We start from the raw sequence: 20741 nt of genomic DNA, 5'->3' as shown, positions 1-20741 counted from the left end.
TTCGCGTCCGAGTTGGGCGGAGGTGGAGCGTGCGGTTGGGTTGTTGAGGGCGGAGGAGGAAGAGAAGGAACAACAGCAACAAGGGCAAGGAGGACTAGGGCAGGGTATGTTTTCTCCACCCGGGTCGCCGGGGTCGCCGGGGAAGAAGAGGAGGAGGAAGGGGGGAAAGGGTGGAGGAGGAGGGGGAGGTGTGGCGGAGAAGAGGAGTCCGTTGAGGAGGAGTCAGAGTCATTTTGATGGGGGGTGTGGAGAGTGAGTGATGGGGAGGAATGGGGAGGAGAGGATTAGGAAACGAGAATTGAGGCTCGGGGATTGGGAATTGCGAATCGGGAGTTTATGGTGTATGGCGTTGATTTGGATGCGGAGCTGTGAGATGCATGGACTGTGTTATAGTGTTTGCAAAACTGCGTTTGTGGGATACGGCATATATGAATATTGAACGTCTTTGCATCAAAACCCTTTCCTAACTCAGTAGTTTATGAAAAGCTATGAATCACGAGTCAAGTCTTCGTCCTGCCATCCTACTTCCTTCCGTCAACAACTCCACTACTACTACCCTACCTCTCCCTACGATCATCTTTAGCCCACCTTCCTAATCCGGTAAGTATGTAAGAAAAGGTGTTGATTGCAGCAGGCTTCTACGATGGGCGCGCAGGACGCCCATGGCGACGAGGGGTGCTAGAGCTGCCACCGCGATCATGGTGCCTGGGGCGGCGAATGGGGCGACGATGGCGACTGGGGCGAGCGGGGCGGACGTGGGCGATGGGTGCGAGAAGGGGGGTGCTGGCGCGCACAGGGCCAAAAGGGCCATGGAGGGAATCGATGGTTTTTTGGTAGTTTCCTGATTAGGAAGTATGGATCGATCTTATCTAAGCATGTTGGTTACGGTGGGTTCTGGCAATGCTGCGACATGTCATCCATGAGAGCAAAGTCGCTTTTTCTGTCTCCTGGGAGGCCTACTGTGTCGCGATAATCATTAGGTTTGAGCTTTGGGGAACGGTTGATTATATGTATAGTTTTGGGTTTGTTTCGCTGGTTCAACCCTTCGTGTCTGCTTCCAAACTCGGAATGACTTCCATACATCCTTTTCAGATACGACGTATCCTGCTAAGGCCATTCTCACATTCTTGCCGACGCTTGTTACTCGAAGGCTAGAGTCCGAAATAGGCAAGTTCCAAAGCCGTGGATCGCACGAGGTTTCACAGCGCTGCAGCACATCGCCTGCAGGCTTGGGGGCCAAATGGACCGCCTATCCGCATCCCCGCAACCGCCCATGGATAAGCGCCCGACTCGACTTCAGCCTCAGCATGGCGTCCAGCTCTCTTTCGAGCTCATTGCTTGATATATAGGCGCCTGTGTGCCTCTGCAGCTCTTTTGGTATGCTCGTTCCATGCTATCCGAATGTCCCCAAAGCACAACCAGATGATTATCGCGATACAGTAGGCCTCCACCAGCAGCCCAATAGCGACTTTACACACTCCTGTCCGAATGTTGGTGGTGCGTCGTTCCTATACGCAAAAGGCTCTCATCAAGAGACGTACCGCACATCAGAGAATTGGTGGTGCGTCGTGCCGACCGCCTCGGTTGCCATCCCCGCCATGCGCCTTTTGCAGCACCTAGGCAACGACAGCTTCCGGCTAGTCTATCGCGTCGATGAGCAGATACCACCTTACGCCATTCTTTCGCACACCTGGGGACGCGAAGAGGATGAACTTACCTACCAAGACCTGGTTAACGGGACATATAAAACGAAAGATTTAGGTTACAGAAAACTTCAATTTTGTGCACGAGAGGCAGCGGATGATGGTCTGAAGTATTTCTGGATCGATACATGTTGCATCGATAAATCTAGCAGCGCGGAGCTTCAGGAAGCTATTGGCTGCATGTTCCGTTGGTATAGGGATTCAGCGGCGTGCTATGCATATCTGGGAGATGTGTCGGAGGATTCATTTCATGACGTGCAAGAGTACAAGCACTATTACTCGCGGGAATTTGAAGAAAGCAAGTGGTTTACGAGGGGATGGACACTCCAAGAGCTCATTGCACCAAAATGCGTCAAGTTCTATACCAGGGAAGGCAATTTTATTGAACGCAAGAAACATATTGTTGATTGGATCGAGGAAATCACTGGTATTCCCACGAAGGCTCTACAGGGAGCACCGCTATCGCATTTCAGTGTCGACCAAAGGATGAAGTGGGCAGAAGGGCGGAAGACCACGCGTCAGGAAGATCTGGCCTATTCCCTACTAGGCATATTCGACATACAGATGTCACTATATTACGGTGAAGGCAGGGAAAGAGCGTTTCAGCGACTGAAGAAAAAGATAACAAAGTCTCAAGTCGCTGTCGGCCCAGTCATCCCGGAACCAAAAGCTGTTGTGCTTCAGCCTGACCATTTTGAATTCATCCTGCATAGTTCAACAATGCTGCATGAAACAGACGATCAGTACAGCCTTCTTATGGGCAACAACGCGAGCGAAGTTGATCGACCAGATCTATGTGCTGTCAAGAGAAATGGTACCAACTTCCAAAACCTTGAAGTGAATCTTCTATATGGAGCTAAAAGTTACCAAAACTTTGTCCTCCGCATCGCGACACCAAACTTTACGCCGCTGCGTGAAAACTGGACGATGACTGAACAAGCCGGGCGTGGACCATTAGATTTCTTCCTCGCAGACTGGACTGGTGATGGTATATTAGATCTCGTCATGATCAAGAAGTTCTACACTAGTACACAGAGTACTGAAGTCTATATATTTTCTGGATCTGATCAGTACCAAACAATTCTGTTCCAAGGCGGCACTTACCTCACGGAAACTGATGATACATGGACTTTTGGCATGGAAAAATGGAGCCCGAGCAAGAAACCGGACTTGATCGCCATTAAAAAGTCCAACACTGCAAGCAAGACTACTGAAGTTTATATTCTGAACGGCAATGATCGCTTCAAAACATTAGACCTCAACACTTCGACCCCCTTGCACGAGACAGATTCGACATGGGATTTTGTTGTGGCAGACTGGAATGGAGACAGTGCGCCTGATCTCGTCGCCATCAAGAAGAGCGAGACGACTACAAAATGCACAGAGGTGCATGTGCTATCTGGATCGTCCTATTTCCAAGAATTCATTCTGCGAGCGGAAACGCCATTATCTAGGAGTCATGGATTATTCGAATTCGCGGTAGCGGATTGGAGCGGAAATGGACGGCCGGATCTGATTGCGTTCAAGAAGAAGGAGACTGCAACTAATTCTACAGAGGTGCATGTAATGAGCCAACGGAAATGATCATGCGGGTACCAAGTCTCCAGAATTACCTAGATATGCATTATCTTATAGCAGACCATGTTTACGACAGTACAGATGACCAGATGGTCTTGCTGCGAATAAATGCCACGTCCCTGTCTCGATCAGGCAATTTGGGCTAATGGCCATCGATTGCAGCAACTTTCTCGACTGCCCACAGCCTATAGCGGGACACCAAGCTAGTTAAGACATGAATCTTACATAACTGGTGTGGCAGTCTCCAAATGACGCAAGTCTTCAAGGCACTGTCGACTGTAACAACTTTGACAACGTCGCAACATTTTGCCTCAAGGCTGAAGCCGACACCAAGTCCGCGCTAAAGATTGCAGTGCATTTTGAAAGGCTGATGGCCTCCAGCGGGCTGGGTGCCACTACAAAGGGTCCGTTCGGAGTCTCAGCATTACATCAACTCTTAGGAGTGGTCTGTTTCGTCTGAACATCAAGTCTTTTCATCTTCTCTGCCTCTACCTCTATTACGATATTCATGTATGCCCTATCGCCCAGACTTGTCAACAATTAAGCTGGCGCATTAAGCTAGCTATTTAATTAAGCTAAGCTAGGGTAGAGGTATAGATTAATTAAGCTAAGCTAGCTTATAGTAGCTTAATTAATTAGCTTAATTAGCTTAATAGAATTAATAGCTACGTAATAGCTAAGTAGTACCCCTTAGATAAATAGGATTACGTAGTAATAAGACTACGTAAGGATACCCTGTACTATCCCTATTTTAGCTATTTTAAGAGGTACCCCTTAGTTATTAAGCTAAATAAGCTAAATAAGCTAAATAAGCTAAATAAGCTAAGCTAAGGTAGAGGTACCTACTAATTAAGCTAAGCTAGGGTACCCAGCTTGCTTGGCTTAATTGTTGACAAGTCTGCTATCGCCGCTATTGCCAAAAACAGACCATATGTTTTTGTGTCTCACACCCCCATGATCAGTGTTGGGTGCCATCAATATATGTAACCCTGGAGTCTACAGGCACAATCCTAACCTCTGGAGGAGTTCGAGAATTTGGTTCGGCCACACCCATCATACATCGCTTTCAACACACAGACTTGGATCATGAACTTCCTTCACAAATGCGGGATACATATGGATTCAATATCATAGCAAGGTGGACTTACCCGACCCCTCCACACTAGCCAGTTCAGCCTCGTCTTTCCAACTGCTCTTTCACGCCAAGAATCGCAGTGCAGTCTGGCTGAGCAACAACTCAGTTCTCAGTGCTTTACTGGCTAACATCCCGTCATCTCTCGTGCACAAGACCACTTCCGGGTAGCTTTCTACTGCTCGTTTGCGCCAAAACCTACAGTGGAGTTCTATGGCGAACGAACAGTAGTTAACAGCTGTAGAAGGCCAGGAAAGGCAAGAACAGAGGGTATAGCCAATCTGAGCGGGTCTTTCAAAGCAGTCGTATGCCTCCTCGGAAATTCTTACTTCGCTAACAGACCTTGAATAGACCAAACAACCGCCCTTTAGATGGCTTGGCACATGGTAAAGACCTGGCTCATTGATACCAATGCCACGAACACCTTTCATGGTAGATCAAACGAGGTCCTATGCGATACCAGAAACCCAGAGGCATAACCAAAGTAAACTTTGTCGAGCTCGTCTCCATAACGATGTGCTTCGACATTCTCAACCCTTTTCCCCCTTTGCTTACTCTATGGATGCAATAGCATCAAACACCGGACTTGATGATGAAACTTTTTTATTCTACCCATTCAAATCCCGGTATATCATCCCAAAGTCCGATACCAAAAAAAAACGCCAATCATGCATTTCATAACCATTCCCCTCCTCATCCTCCCCCACGAGTCCCTCTCTCCCCCTCACACTAATCCACATACTCACTCCTCACCTTCTTTGCCCTCCTCTTATTCGCCTTGAAATGCTTCTTGCCCCCCATCTGCATCTCCTTGGGGTCCACATCCTTCTCCAACGCCGCCATCATCTTCGCCTTCCTACCACTCAACTCCTTCCCCTGCTCACTATACTTATAATGAAACGGCTGATTCACCTTGGCCATACCCTGGCCCGGGCCAAAAAACCTCTTATCCATACGCTGCGTCTTCTCACCCTGGACAGGTACACCACCGCCGTCGAGCTCGTCATCCATGAGCGACATGTCGTCTGCCTCGGGCCCAGCAAGCGAATGGTTACCAGGCAGATTCGCCAACGGGTGATGACGCCGCTTCGCAGGTAAATGGTTCACGTCATACAGCTCGCGATTGAAATGCTTCGGGTCGATCGGCGGATCCGTCGGTGGGGGGTGACAGAACAAAATCTTGCCTTTGACATAGTCCTTTAGGATATACCGCGCAGCCCGCGATTCATCCGGCTGACCAAGACCTTGTGTCGAGAACCCCCTCGCAATAGCATAGGCACGCAGAACCTCGTCAGACGTCAAGATACCAGTTCCGCCCTCTTCAATGGGCCGGGGATGGATCTTCATTCCGTAGAGCGCCTCGAGGAACGGTTGCGGGATACGACGTGCAACGAGACCGGCAGGACCCGTGTACTCGCGGAGCTGGTCGATTGGCAATACACCTGCACATACGAGTTCGGCCTTGGTGGTCGCAAAGTTGGGAAACACTAGACCGGGGCAATCGCAGAGGACAACCTTGTCACTAAGATGGATGGTCTGGAAATGCTTGGTCTTTCCAGGTGTGGCCGACACCGAAACCTTCTTCGCGCCGATCAGGGCGTTGATTGTCGAAGATTTTCCGACGTTGGGGTAGCCAACAAGACCAATCGACGTCTTTCGCGGCTCGCCATTGGGTCCGGTGTCGACATCGGGCGCGTGTTGGAGGAATAGGGCTTCGAGGTCTTCGGTTGTCAGTATCCGTGTGCGCTCATCGCCATCGGCCTCTGATTGGCTTGCGCCGGGCACGTCGACGGTCTCTTCGTCCACCCAATGCTCCTTGTCCTCTTGCTTGTCTTGCAGGCTAATCTTCTTGGCTTCCTTGGCGAGCGCATCAGCCTCGTCCTCCGAGTCATCGCCCATGCCATCGTCTGTCAGCAACTCATCGGAGTCGATATCGTCGTCTGACTCATCCTCCTCGAGTCCAGCACGGGCTTCGTTGATCTCTTTGGCGAGTTCAGCCGAGAAGAACTTGTAGTTGATGCCCGCTTCGGTAAAGTAGTCGGCCCAGGCCTTTCGCTGCTCTAGCGTCATCATGTCCGCCTTGTTGACCAGCAACAGGTTGTTCTTCTTGGGGTCCACCTCCTTGACATAGTCTTCCAAGTCCTCTGATCGGAACATGAGTGGGTTGCGGGCGTCGACAATCTGCACAATGAGATCCGACCGCTCAATGACACGCCACAGCTGCCTCCAGACCTCGAGATTGCGCTCAAAGGGCGTCAGGAGGAGGTCGTTGTTTTCCTGTAGCTCAGCCAAGCCTCTCCGCCACTGCAGCAGGGAAGCCCTCTCCTTCTCGTCCAGCTCTTGCGGCGTAGTGTCCTTGTCCCAGCGAGGCCGCCTTGGTACAGTCAGCCTGTTCTTGTTCTCCTTGTGCCTCTTGGTGGCATTGCGCTCCTCGAGTGGCGAGAGGAGGTATGGGTTCTTCTGGTCCTTGTGGATGATCTTGACGTTGTTCATCTTCTCAGCGGTGAAGTCGGTGCCGGCCAGCTCTGCGGTAGAAAGGAAGTCGTCGAGGGCGCCCTGTTCGGTGACGGATCGCATCTTCATGTACGACGCCTCTTTTTTCTCGTTTGTGATGTACTGGGAGTGTTGGTATCGTGTGTTTTCGGATGCCTCAACACTGCGCATATCCGACATACCTTTTCGCCATTCTGCCCCGTTCGCTCGATACCCGCGTTGAAGTTGCCCTTGCGCAGATTGTCGCCCTTTCCCTTTGCGAACCTGTCGTTCATCAGGCTGTTGCCCAGCCCGACGCTCTTTTTGGATTTGGCGAGCACCATATTTGCCGTCTTCTGTTGTGGTTGTCGTATGTGTTGTGACCCAATAGAGGGGTGAGTGGAAAGAGAAAGTTGCGACGGAGTTGCCCCACCACGTCATTCACCGGCTGCCCTCGCCTAAATTATTTTTCAGACGCCAAAAGACCCTTTGTAAGCGCCTTTCCCCAGACTGCCGACTGCAACCAACCCTCGCCACTGCCCGAAGAATTGTCGTGAGAGAGTCACACAGCCCGCCACCATGCCTCGCCGACAGTTCATGTGAGTAGAGAGACATGTGGGTGCGCAATCAGAAAAAGTGCCCCGCTGACCCCGCGACAGCGACAAGAAGAACGCGACAAACTTCCGTCTTGTCCACCGCGCCCAGAATGACCCGCGCATCCACGATGAAGATGCCCCGCAGATGGTCTTTGCTGAGACCAGCGCGCCCAACCAACGCGAAGCCGACCAGCCCGCGGGGAGTTCGCGTGCATCGCAATATTCGTCGGTGACGGGCCGCAGCGCCATCAAGTCGCGACGCGACCTGGAAAGCGAATATGGCGACAAAGTCCGCAACAACGAGGGCGAAGCGGCAAACTACGGCATCTACTACGACGACAGCAAATACGACTACATGCAGCACATGCGCGACTTGGGCTCCGGCGGCGGCGACGCCTACTTTATCGAAGCCAAGGCCGAGAGGAAGGGAAAGCAGAAGATGCATCTGGCCGACATGCTGCGCGACGCCTCGCTGAGCGACAGCAGAAGCCAGGCCGACCTCAGCGTCAGCAGCAACATCAGCAGCGTGAGCGACTTTTTTGGCGAAGACATGGCGCCCTCGGAATTCGTCCGCAAGACGACATACCAAGACCAACAAAACATTCCCGATGCCCTCAAGGGGTTCCAGCCAGACATGGACCCGCGCCTGCGCGAAGTGCTCGAGGCGCTGGAAGACGAAGCCTATGTCGAAGACGACGAGGACATTTTCAACGACCTCACACAAGACGGGTACGAAGTCGACCAGCGAGAATTCGAAGCAACAGATTACGACGCACTTGGCGACGACAGAAACCCCATGGACCGGTTTCTCGACGACGAGGAAGACGCAGGCTGGGAATCAGACGACACGGTCAAAGCCGCGAATCCGTCGTCTCCCAAGCTCAACGCCCAAAAGAAACCAGCAAACGGCCAGCTCCCCGCTCCAGACGAAGCACCCGCCCCCGCCGACGCACAAGACCTCGCGTACCTCGACGAATTCAAGAAATTTAAACAGGACGTCAAGGCCTCCAAGCCTACTACAAAGGATATTCCAGACAACCAATCTTTCATCACAGACGCTTCGGCACTGACCTCCGGCGGCCGCCACAAGAAACGCAAAGGCGCAAAGACATCTACCTCCGGCTACTCAATGTCGAGCTCCGCACTGCACAGAACAGAAGGTCTCACACTGCTCGACCAGCGCTTCGACAAGATCGAAGAAGAATACGCGGACGATGGGTTTGGTAACTACGATGATATGCCGGATGATGCGAGTATGGCCTCTGGAATGAGTAAGATGTCGGGTGTGAGTGGGATGAGTGCGTGGTCGAGTTCGGAGGCGCCGCCGCTACGTAGTGATTTTGATAGTATCATGGATGACTTTTTGGGAAATCATCATAGTGTGGGGAAGAGTGGGAGGAGAGTCAAGAAGGGCAAGCAGCAGAGTGGGTTGGAGCAGTTGGAGGAAGTGAGGAGGGGTTTGGGGGCACCGAGGGTGAAGCCGCAGGATAAGTTTAGTGTGTTGAGGGCTTGAGGTGCGGGGTCTGGGGAGAGATGTTGATGGGGGTTTCTTTTTGTTGAAGATGATGATGTGACGGGTATGGATGGATGCATTTGTTGGCGTTTGGGAAAAGGGATAGGGATTAGATGACGGCTGGGATCATGTTATACCCGTAGTACAGGTATCTAGTGACGAGAATCTAGATTTTACATTCAAACCCTTCGAGTCCATGGTCATAACTTCATTCCTTGACATCATGTAAATCATGCCCACTCTTCCACACCAAACCTCATCACCCTACCTCATTCACACCGCACCATCCACACAGTATCCCATCCAAGCCTAAGCCTTGGGCTCAACACTCACACTCGCAACCCCCCTCTGCAACGCCTTCTTGCTCACCAGCCTGAACCCACCCGCAAGCATCAACGCCGCCAAGCTGCCCAGCACAACAGCCAACGTCACAAACGCGCCAATGACACCACCCACCGCAGGCGAAATTCCACTTCCACTTCCACCGCTCTGCTGCGACGCACTCGCATCGCCGTTGTTCGCAAATGCAGCACAAGACCCCCCCGTGTTCCCACACATGTCACACCACTGCTCCGTGCTGCTAATCGCAAATTCCTTCAACTTATCCTGGAACACCGCCCACGAGACCGCGTTATCGCTACCCCCAAAGAGCGGGTATACGGTTGGCTCACTCGCATTACTCGCTGTGCCATTATGAAACAAGAACCTCACCCGCAAATCCTCGCTCGCAGGGAATCCCGACGACCCAACATCTTTATCCGTAAACATTTCAAACGCCATCGAGCTCGCGTAATCAACCACGCCCGTAAAGTCCTCTGACACTTTGTTCAGCTCAGTGAGACCAAAAAAGGACATGAAGGTCGCGTAGGCACCGAACTGGATACCGAGTTTCTTGGCGCCGGAGCTGCTGATGATGTTGTTCATGTACGATAGGATTTCGCCGGCGAGCTGCATGCCGGCGACTGCGCGCATGTTGTCGGTGGCGTTGTACGCGAGGCCCCATTCATGCGCGTTGGCGAGAGTCGCGAGTTGGTGGAGGGTCGTGTTGGTTAGGGTGTCGTTGTTGGGGATAGAAGTATTATGGATTTCGGCGACGTGGAGGGTGTCGTAGACTATTACCACCTGCATCAGTTCTGGCTCATAGATGGGTAAGAGTGGCTTGGTAGAAAGACATACCGACATAAGCGTTCTTATACGTCACCTGATCATCCGCCATAACGCCGTTGATAGACGGAACCAGCGACTTATAAAAGTCACTCGTGCTAGCCGCAAGCTGCTTGTACTCCTCGCTATCAAAGTACGAGTTGGAGCTCGTCTCCGCGTTCTGGCAGCTCGATGCATCCTGAAGCCACCCGCTATCTTCGGAGCCCGCACCCGTCTCAATCGTGTTGACAGGAATAAGCTGGTACCCGTCCATGGGCGCCTGCACGCTCTGCCCATTCGCTAGCACAGAGACGCTCTGCACAGGCGGATACAGGCCCTGCAGGAAGCCCATAGCCGAGTTCTGCAGCACATTGTCGACGGGTGCTTGGACCTGGAGCTGGGAGAGCCTGACCTCGTCTTCGTTGATGCCATGGATCTTGGAGGCGCCGGACAGGTAGCGGGAGCGGTAGTACTGGCCGGATGTGTAGACCTGCTCGTAGCCGAGGGTAGTCAGGTTCGTGGGCGCAAGAGCTTTTGGCGTGCGGTCGCCGTGGCGGTGGAAAATGTAGGCTCCAAGGACCGTCTCAGCTGCCTCGGCGCCAGCGAGCATGGACAGAGCGGAGAGAGCAGCAACGGACTTCATGATGGGCAATTGATGCGAGAGCTTGTCACCAAAGGAAGCGGTCCACAAAAACGAGGAAAGCAAGACGAACACAGCGCAGAGCAGCAAGACTCACAGAGCAGAGGTGGGATGAAGAAGACAGCAAACAACGGGCGTCAAGGCACGACTTATACCACCATCTTCGCTGCATGCCCCGCTGCTTCAAGGAAACCAGCTCCGGAGTCGACAAAGAGCAGCTAGATAGCAAACGCAATCACATCCAATCCGAGGAATCTCCAGCCCACGGTATAGCGGGGCACACGCATCGTGCCATCCGAATCTCGCAATCAAGGAGGGGCGTATAGTAAGTGGGGGTTAGAGCGACCCACAGCCCAATACAAGCTTTTTCCGCGCAACGACGCACCTACGCCCGGCAATGACAGTGCGCGTGAATAATCCATCGTCATTCTTACTGTTACTCTATTCCCACCCCTGGCCATACAGTATCTCACAGACGCCTCCAATTGGCACGTCCATGACGGCGTCTGTCCCCGTGCTCCAGAACGCTTTCCAATCCACTTCGTCCGCCGCACTAAACTGATATGCCGAGAACGAGTTCCGTCGACTGGGTGGTGCACTCGCTCTAGTATCTTTTTCCTGTTCTCTGCCGTGAAGCTTGTCGGCTGCTAGCACCGGGTCGCGCACAATCTGTCCAGTCACCCGATCCACAACAGCGACCTGCGCGCACTCGTCAACAAGGTTCTCGCAGCTGCTCAGCGGCAGCGTGAGGTAGCGCGTGTTGTAGCTTGCGAGCGCAACGTAAATGTAAATGACTAGCACGACCAGCCAGCACGGCACTGCGAGCGCCCACCACCGATTCGGGTAGTAGTGGATGCCCATCTGGTGCAGCATGGGCGCGGGCACATAGGCCCAGAGAATGTACATGAGGAATGCGGCGGAACTGCCTAGGTACAGTGCAAAGCCGTAGTATTCGTACGTGGGCACTTTCGGCGAGGCCCGCGGCACCGTCGGCGCATGCCGTGCCGAACTAGCGAGGTTCGTGGGCGTGCTGGTGCCGGTTGTGTGCGAGCCAGCTCGTGTGTAGCCCTCTACGTCGGAGGAGTCTGGTGTTGTGGGCCGCGAGGTTGGACGGCTGAACGCGGGGCGCAGGAGCGATGTCAGCGAGGGGGATGGCGGGAGAGGTGTGGGCGGCCTGTTATAGAAGGGCGGGAAGAGCGCAGTCGCAGTATGTCGAGGGAGGTGACTATACGACTTGGACGTATACAGTGGTCGCGATGTGGGCGCTGGCTCTTCCCCGTCCTCGTCGTCCTCGCTCGCCATGTCCTCTACCACAAACGAGTCTTCGTCTTCGTCCTGGTTGTCTTCTACGGATGCTGCTTCGGAGAGCGCGCTGTTTGATACTGGAGACAGGGGACTTGCGCCTGGCCGGGTTGCGGAGCGCGGAGGGGATGCCACAGACTCATTATCGCGACTTTGCCCATCGAATGAGCCCAAAGTGGGCAGATTAGGCGTCGATTTGGAGTAGAAGCCCGAGGGCACAGAGTCTCCTCTGCTATGTGGTGGCATGTCGTTGAGGTACAGTTTGGCGCGAAGTGCCTAGGTGAGCCTGCTGCACGTATCGCGTGCTGGAGCCTCGCAATTGCGCGTTTGCGCTAGCGGAACCGTTCCGCATCATCTGTCCAATGGGTGGGCCAGTTCTATGATCAACAGGAACATCGCCTGCTTGAAGAGTCCTGATATACAACATGGTCCAACGCTTCCATCACTCAGCTTCTGTCGTGAGGCTATTCTGGCTTGTGTTCACAGTCCTGATAATCTGAGGAGCATATGCGGGAAAGGTCAACGAACACGATATCTTATCATCCAAGCTGCCAACGAATAAAATCAAGAGCAAATCCGACCTTCGCTAGCCTGCATAACGAGCGACTTGTACAATTGGCTGTCGATGAGCGTACGGTCACCATCCTCACAACAGACACCACATCCACGACCTTCAGCTCAACAACAAAGGAAGGCCAGACAGAAACTCCCACGTGGTCCACTAGCTCTCTCGTTGTCACAACGTGAGACGAAAGCATGGACCAGTATCTGCAACAAATACGGCCTTGTAGAGATGAATACGGCCTTGTAGAGATGGATGCCCGTCTTAGCTACACATTGCTTGGCGCTCGGTCAGAAAAAAGTGCGAGCGACTGCAGCTTGTCAGCCTGACCTTGGCTATGCCAATTTCGATTTTTTTCTTCGCAAAACTCGCGATACTGCGTAACGCGATCGTTACGCTTGCTGTAGTCTTGACAGACAGCACAATTCCAGTTTCCGATTACTGGAGCACCTGACCTCATGACTTCCCAGCCCACCCGTTTCTTTCGTTCTGTCCAGTTTCCAGTTCTCCTTTACGACCTTGGTGAGGCTCAGCCAGAGAGTCAGGTCCTGCGCTAGCCTCACTGCCTAACGGACAAGAGGCGTACTGCCTCCATTAGGTCTTACCTCTCCCTAAAAAAAACTGCCGCGACGGGTTTGACCGCCGACTACCCCCATCCCCGCTCTTGTTTCCTCTTTTGATCACCACCGTGTCTCGTATCGGTGTAGAACACGAGGGGCGATCTGCCCAGGGTACAGATCTGGCTCTAGACATGAGCGAAATGACGATCGGCATCCTGCGATTCCTGCCCAGTCAGGAAGACTATGTCCGGCATAACTTCGGTCTGAGTCACTACCGCGACTCAACTGCTACTGCTTACAATACTTATTTTCTACCTCCCTTTTCTACCCAGTTTTCGTTAGCTGGCCAAGTGACAAGGCTTGATGGACGGGCTTGTTGTGAAGGAAATGGTGCTTGGGAGGAACACTACGTTGTGGCCGAGCGGTGCCCTACTTTGCGATCAGCGCATATACGAGATGATCGAAGATTGTGGAAACCATTGGCATGGGCGCAGCTTGCATTTCAACGACATTCTAGTCCTTGTCCAGGGTCAATCATGGAAAACCACTGCCATGGCTTTCTGTCAAGTCTACGAAAAGGACAGTGTTCAGTGGCGAGTTGGTGTCCACGTCTAGCAGCAGCCCATGCCATAAGATGGCAAGTTGACTGGCACGTTTCTGAGACATCACAGCGGACATCACATGTCTCGGTCATTTGTATAGGATGGATGTAGCCGTGGGCTCGAGTTTCAGTAGTCCGGATGCTTAGCTCATAGAAACACCAGACCCACAGATGGACAGCTACCTACACCGCACTGATTCACGGTACGTTTTGCAGTACGCCGACGGGGCTTCACTCGGTGCTGACCACAACAGTATACAACTTATCCGACACGGTATGGATTCGCACATCTCGCGGACAGTATAAGTATCACGGGCAGAGTCACTCAGTTTTCAAACCACAGCCTTCTACATCAGCTTCTTCAGCATCTCCAGCCAACTTTCTACTCTCTTTACTCTCCTATCTAGTATTTTTTATACACACACTCTTTCTCACCGCCATCATGCACTTCTCCAAGATCACCTGCGCTCTCGCTCTTGCCACTTCGGCCATGGCTGCCGCCGTCCCCGCTGTGAGGGTCGAGGGAACCGTCGATGTTAGCCCCGTAAGAACTGCTCTTTCAAGAACAATAAAGATCCCATCAGCTAACTTGCACAAAAGGCCGTTGTCGACAAGCGCGCTGCTCCCATCGCCATTCTGCTCATCAAGGTCATCGGCGGCCAGCTTCTCGCAGGTGCAGCCAAGGTTGCCGTCGACGCGACCAAGGCCCACCTCGAGGCGGAAGTCGCAAAGGACGACTTTAACAACTTCGATGATGTAAGATGATGCCCATGGCTGAGTTTGTTTGAGATTCTTTCGCTAACAACGTCGTCCCCAGGCTCGTGAGTCCTTCACCAAGAAATTGGTTCAGGACCTCTGGTCGAAGAAAGTTCCTGGTACCAAGGGTGTTGCTTGCTACAACGGCCCCTACTCTTTCAGCGGTGGTGCTTCCTACGAGGGCCCTGTTGCTGTCAAGTTCGAGTGGGACATGTACAACACCGAGTAAGTCTAGTGCTCCTTTTGGAAAACTAGAAGAAGCCCCTTTTCTGACAGTGCTCCACTAGTTACGACTGCTTCGAGATCAAGTCCGGTACCGCTTACAACAAGGGTGATGGAGGTTTCATCAACGTGAGTTCTACCCAATGTCCATGTCAGACTTTGATACTAAGGAGTTTTTAGATTGCCTACGCCGGTCAGTGCCAGCACGTTGGCTCTGAATACCGTTGCTAGACAAGGTCTTGCTTCAGTCGCTTTCGAGGCGGTAGTAATAGTCGATTTTCTGGGGAATGGAGGAAGTGTAGTGTAGTTCAGTCGTTGAAGGTGGCCTTAGCTCCTCTGTTTTAGTAACTCTGGAGCGGGCAGTAATATACTATGGTGTAGTTGATCCAACCGTCCCCGCCGTTCCTCAAAACACAAACCAGTGACCATTGCCATACAGATCACGTCTTCTGAGGAAGACCCAAGGCAATCCTACGCTCTTGGTCATCTAGTTGATCGTTGATGAACGAGGTTAGACCATTTCTAATTAGGCCTAGCGCAGATCTAGCCCACGCTTGGCACCCAAGCTGAGTTCTGGGAACCTTGGAAGAAGTTCTTTGACATCTAACACGCGACAACAGCAACCTCGAAGAACGATGGAAAATTCGTCATGCAGCCAATTGCTCGTCTATCCAGCGAGAGCGCACGCGGCGTACCATCGTGCTTGTCGATACGATCAGAGCTGCGCGCGCCACGTCCACCGGTACTGGATCGACGCAGAGCGCTGCGCGGCCCGCGATCCCCGCAACGCGAGTGCCACCACGCATGAGGGACATGTGGAGAAAAACTGCCTCATAAATTCAGGCTATGCCTTGGTCACATATGGCGTGCATCTTTCCAGGGAGTCATCGGAGTGCATCAAGGTCTACTTCTTGTTTCCCGAGTGCCGCGATCCGCAAGGTGGGCATCCTTTGGAATAAGGATCAATGCCACAGGCGCATTTTCACTTCCGATCCATACATGTTGTAAAGATTGTGGTTGAGGTATTGCAGGTGGCCTTTCTACATCCAACCGAGCTGTCTACATCAGCATTGTCGCTGTCATGGTCTAGTCGCGTTGGTACTCACATTGCTTCTTGGCGCGCCTTTGTCTTTGGCGGAGTAGAAATGCAACTACGAGGATGAATAGCGGCGTGCAGCTTGCCAGAAGAGCGAGAACGGAGATCGTGTTATCCTTTGACCAGGTCATCATGAGGTGTGCAGGTTTCTCGTCGTCGTCGAACTATGCACAATGGTAAGTCTGCCGATACATTTCGTTCTGGCATGTTCATTATATGCACACAGAAAGCAGATTTCCAGACAAGATTTTGATTCGGATTTGGAGGACGCAATTGAGACTCTAAAAGCTCAGCCTCGTTTCGTGGAGCTTGGCCTTTTGGCAGCAGGTTTGCGATTCGGATTTTCAGACCGCTCCTAGGAAATCAAATTTCAGTAGAAAACTTGCCAGTCAAATTTCACATCCAGGAGGAAATTGAGATTTCAACTTGGCAATACGTCGGGATGAAAGTGGATGGACTGTTGAAATCTTAATTGCGCAAGGCTTAGCAGGTTGAAATCTGAATCAGGCGGGCGGAGTCCGGACGACTACGACGAATCAATCGCAATGGTGGGCTCCAATTCAGACTCCGCTTCACGGGCTGCATACACCGGTGAGCATCCTATGTCTCATTGGACCAGCATGCATGCATGAGCTTTGTGGCTGAATTCGGATTGCGAATGCCACTTGGGCAGTGACATCACGTGCGTTTTCATAGAAGATGCCGGGTGCCCCGCCTTCAGCCTGGTGCCTCGACATCATCCCTCTACTCGCGTCAATATCTCTACTCATGTGGAGATTTTCGTTCACTTCGCGATCTTTCTCATTCGCATAATAGATCAGCTCGCCAATCACAACGATGTCAGAAAGCAGGTACTCACAACGTATCCCGAGGCAGACATGGGAGCTGCACAAACAGACCATCTTGCGCCTATATCTCTTGGAGAAGAAGCCTTTGACAGCTTCTGGTGGAGTCAGGGACATAATGCTTTTGGAACATGGCTTTTCGGCAACGTAAGTGCATCGCAAAGATTTGGTTGCCATTTACTTATGAGTGGTTTACGTTGACGTATGGATAGCAAATCCCAATATGAGACAAGGCTGAAGAAATGGGGTTGCTCTAAATATACAGCTGCACCTGATCGCCGCAGTAAGGCGCCAGTGCCTGATGACCAAAGGGTGCATGATCTAGCAACAGAGCAACACACAAGAGGGCCTGAGAGTGCCTCCCCTAATGGAAGTAAGAGCTTTAAGTATTCCCAAATACTGCATGTTATTGATGATTCTTCATAGGCAATCCATTCGCACAGCACATTACGATTCAGACCTCTTCTCCACAACTCTCCAATCTACGACCATCTCCGCGGAGTCACCTCCCTCGCAGTATCTCATCGTCTTTAGTCGATTGCTGGCCCAACGTCCCATCTTTGCCCGTGCGTAGTGTCAATATACAATCTTCCACATCCCAGTGCGGATTCATATCATCCATCATCCACGACCCCACCTGGACTTCGACAACAATAGTGTCTTCGAATGACCCTTTTCATTCCGCATCGCATATGAGCACCGGGATAGACACTTGCCCAGCATCACCAAACAATCCACACATCATGAATCTACCTCAGGATTTTGGCAGTCTTCCTTTCTCTACAGATGCGATATATGCTGGCGGTTTCATAACGCAGAACGACTTTAGACTGTCAAACTCAAACAATTTTCCAAATAACATTCCACGACGCCAAACGGTTGATCCAGGGTTGTTCTCCATATTTGATTTCGCAAACTCGATATTCCGGTTCATTCCACACATGCACTCAAGAGCTGCGTCTTCCTCTCATCTGGTCATTCTTGGAGACGGTAGTGCATTTGATTCTGCCCTTGGGAACAAGTCCCATCCCAGTACGCTAGAGCTCATTCGCCAACAAAGCATCGATTATCGGATCATCTACATGATCTTTCAACGACTGATCAATGATAGCGATGCTGTTTCAGCTCTTGACGACCCTATGACAGAGCTCGACCAGGTTTTCAAGGCAGGCGTAATGCATCTCTTCTCTCTCGGAAAACGCTTCCTTCGCAGTCTCATCGAATCAGCCCCATCGCCCTTTAACCTGGCCTTGGAGCAGAACATATTCCGCGCTGCGCTAGTCCTGGATAATGGAACCGTGTTGAATGTCGTTTTGAAAATGGATCAAGTGGGTCTCGCGAATCGAGTTCTCACCTTAAAAGGCAATGACTGCTACCCATTGGAGTATGCGGCTACAGAAGGGCACCTTCAAGCAATACAAGCGCTTCTCGATCACGGTGCAGATCCCAATCTGCAAACAGATGGTACCGATTTTTTGCAAATGATCCTCGGGATGCAATGGAAAAAAAGAGACCCTGGAGTGGGAGTCCAAATTCTTCGGCTCCTAATTGCTCATGGTCTGGAACCTATTCCTAGAGAATCTGTGTACTTCATGCGTTATGGCAGTCGAGATGAATTGTTGTTATTAGCTACCCATTGTGTGGACAAGAGTTTTGAAACTTTCTTTCGACACGATGGTTTACCAACAATTCTACTGCAAGAAGAATGGGATGATCCATCCTCTAAGACATTAAAGCTCATTCTGGACAAGGCCTTCGTGGAAAGCAATGGTGAGGGAGAAATTTGGAAGTCAATACTTTCAACCTCACTCTCTGCTGCAATACTACGCAGCCGTGCGTCAGCAGTCGACGTACTGCTTTCTATGGGTGCAATTGCAAACACACACTGCTTGATCAGTGCCGCTCAAAGTAACAATGTGCAGATCCTGGAGGACTTTCTGAGCCGTGGCATGGACCCCAATAGCGTAGCACCAATTACCACCATTCCCCGTCGTCTGTACCATGAGTCTTGGGGTCGGGACAAAGATTGTACTGCGCTCAGTGTGTCTATCATGAATCGCTCTAGGGGGGCGTTTCGAGTACTTCAAGAGCAAGGATTCGTCTTACGTCTATCTCGTCACCCGACCGGATTTGCCTCAGCCTTCGTAGCAGCGTGTCAGGCCGGTGACAGCGCGCTTGTTGAGCAACTTCTGTCATCACCAAACTTTCCACGTAAACAGGCAAAACTAAAAAAGGCTATCGAAGCTGCCATGGAAGAAAATCAATATCACATTATTGAAGTGCTCCTATCTGCAGGAATGAAGCCAAACGCAAGGAGCCTTGAGTTAGCAATTCAAAAAAAGCAGCTACCAACCGTCATACTCGTAGCCAAGTTTATCGACCTCGCTGGTCATAGAGATGTTCCCGGATTTGGTGGACAGAGTAATCCCATCATATGGGAGGCTCTACGATGGGGCGATCAGACAGCCATTGAGCATATAGTCAGGGCTGGACACCGTATCAATGTGTCCGACCAATTGTTACACGGCAAGCTCCGAGACTGGGAGTTGCTAACAGAAATACGAGAATCTGACTCTATCAAAAAGTGTCAACATACACCTCTGGGCGCTGCAATTTTAGGAAGGAATACTCCCGCAATGAGAATTTTCATGGCTTGTGGTGTACAGGCTGTGTTGTTCAAGTCACATAGTACATCTTATGACCTTTCCGGGGGGTTCGAGTTCAGAGCCCGATGGATCATAATAACCCCGCTTGCTGCTGCAACGTTCACAAAGGATCTTTCTCTGATCAGAGAGATATTGCGCATAGGGGCGGATCCCTTTGACAACAGCGCTCTTTTTATATGCGCTATGATTGACTCCAAAGAAGAAGTTGTCATGCTACTGCTTTCTGCCTTCAAGACTCGATATCCAGATGGAGCGCAATCTTTCGGGTCGGACGCACTATACCAGACCGTAAGACGTGGCAATACGCGGCTTCTTGAACTACTTGCTGAAAATGTCGATCTCATTGGAACAGTCATCGAAGATGACGGATCCAACGAACCTCGATATTCTCTACCCGATGTTGTGTTCACAAGTCCACTCGGTGAAGCAGTACGTCAACATGCTGAAAACAAGGGTACGGGTAGAGCGCTTGAGCATCTTCTGCCCCTAGTCAAGGACCTCAACGCTGTTGTACACAAAACCTACAAGCAGGGGTATATGACTTCTTTGCTCTACGCCATCTCCCTGGGTTCATTGGCCACCGTCCAGAAGCTGTATCAAGCCGGTGCAGATATCAAGTTTCCTGCCGAATGGCAGATCAAACGAACACCACTACAAGCAGCATCAGAAGCCGGAAGCAAAGACATTGTCGAATACCTCCTACACGAAGGCGCTAGTCCAGATGAGCCTCCAGCAGTCAACGCAGGAGCAACAGCCCTCCAACTAGCCGCGATCAAGGGTAACATTGGCGTCGTTGAAATTCTACGAGACGCTGGTGCGGACATTAACGCGCCGCCTGCCTTCTGCGATGGTAGAACGGCGTTCGAGGGTGCCACAGAGCATGGACGTCTCGAGATGATGATTTTTCTGGTTGATCATGGTGCGAATCTTCTCGCGAACAACGGGGCTCAGTATCGACGTGCTGTTGAATTTGCGGAGGACAATCACCAGCATGCTGCAAAAGAGCTCGCCAACAAATTGTATGAGAAGGCTCTGGCTGAGGAAGGAATGCTTTCCGTGGATATGGGTGTGGGCGCGTGGGCTGGTGGTGATGTTACCATCCTTGAAGATCTCCTACAGTAGAGATATTCGCAGTATTTCCATCATGAGAGTGTAGAGTCGCTTTTCAGTTTCCTGGTGGAGACCTACCCTATCGGGACAATCATTGGGTTGAGTTTGCGGAGAAGTATTTCCTTCACATTTCCATTAGCATTTCCTTAGTCGAAGAATTTCCTATTACGAGAGAATTCGAAAGTAACAAGATGCTCGAAGGTTTTCCATTCCAAGCAATGTAATTTCAGCTACGAACCAACAC

General features: G+C 51.6%; 7 protein-coding genes across 7 annotated transcripts; 4 read left to right on the top strand and 3 right to left on the bottom strand.

Annotated features, from left to right (window-relative positions):
• The first annotated feature begins 1350 nt into the window (after positions 1-1350).
• On the top strand, positions 1351-3809 carry ACET3X_008748 (uncharacterized protein). Its single transcript, XM_069454955.1, has one exon. It carries the CDS (start codon positions 1380-1382, stop codon positions 3285-3287), a length of 1908 nt encoding a protein of 635 aa, XP_069304350.1. The 5' UTR covers positions 1351-1379; the 3' UTR covers positions 3288-3809.
• A 1314-nt stretch (positions 3810-5123) lies between these two features.
• ACET3X_008747 (uncharacterized protein) lies at positions 5124-7290 on the bottom strand. The gene is made up of 2 exons (XM_069454954.1): positions 7089-7290; positions 5124-7029 (listed from the first exon to the last, which is right to left on the bottom strand). The coding sequence occupies exons 1-2, from the start codon at positions 7227-7229 to the stop codon at positions 5143-5145; spliced, it is 2028 nt and encodes a 675-aa protein (XP_069304349.1). The 5' UTR covers positions 7230-7290; the 3' UTR covers positions 5124-5142.
• A 174-nt stretch (positions 7291-7464) lies between these two features.
• ACET3X_008746 (uncharacterized protein) lies at positions 7465-8972 on the top strand (the record flags this gene model as incomplete). Its single annotated transcript, XM_069454953.1, has 3 exons — positions 7465-7484; positions 7545-8766; positions 8862-8972. 3 exons carry the CDS (start codon positions 7465-7467, stop codon positions 8970-8972), a joined length of 1353 nt encoding a protein of 450 aa, XP_069304348.1.
• A 331-nt stretch (positions 8973-9303) lies between these two features.
• ACET3X_008745 (uncharacterized protein) lies at positions 9304-10780 on the bottom strand (the record flags this gene model as incomplete). The annotated part of the gene is made up of 2 exons (XM_069454952.1): positions 9304-10106; positions 10171-10780. The coding sequence occupies 2 exons, from the start codon at positions 10778-10780 to the stop codon at positions 9304-9306; spliced, it is 1413 nt and encodes a 470-aa protein (XP_069304347.1).
• A 438-nt stretch (positions 10781-11218) lies between these two features.
• Positions 11219-12325, bottom strand: ACET3X_008744 (uncharacterized protein; the record flags this gene model as incomplete). The annotated part of the gene is made up of 1 exon (XM_069454951.1): positions 11219-12325. One exon carries the CDS (start codon positions 12323-12325, stop codon positions 11219-11221), a length of 1107 nt encoding a protein of 368 aa, XP_069304346.1.
• A 1919-nt stretch (positions 12326-14244) lies between these two features.
• On the top strand, positions 14245-15011 carry ACET3X_008743 (uncharacterized protein; the record flags this gene model as incomplete). The annotated part of the gene is made up of 5 exons (XM_069454950.1): positions 14245-14346; positions 14403-14558; positions 14620-14783; positions 14846-14909; positions 14961-15011. The coding sequence occupies 5 exons, from the start codon at positions 14245-14247 to the stop codon at positions 15009-15011; spliced, it is 537 nt and encodes a 178-aa protein (XP_069304345.1).
• A 4559-nt stretch (positions 15012-19570) lies between these two features.
• ACET3X_008742 (uncharacterized protein) lies at positions 19571-20509 on the top strand (the record flags this gene model as incomplete). Its single annotated transcript, XM_069454948.1, has 1 exon — positions 19571-20509. The coding sequence occupies one exon, from the start codon at positions 19571-19573 to the stop codon at positions 20507-20509; it is 939 nt and encodes a 312-aa protein (XP_069304344.1).
• Between the last annotated feature and the right edge of the window lie 232 nt (positions 20510-20741).

The sequence above is a fragment of the Alternaria dauci genome, chromosome 8 (genome assembly GCF_042100115.1).
Source record: "Alternaria dauci strain A2016 chromosome 8, whole genome shotgun sequence".
Classification (NCBI taxonomy): Eukaryota; Fungi; Ascomycota; class Dothideomycetes; order Pleosporales; family Pleosporaceae; genus Alternaria; species Alternaria dauci.
The sequence above is the reverse complement of the archived record's forward strand: the minus strand, read 5'-3'. Positions and strand labels throughout refer to the sequence as shown.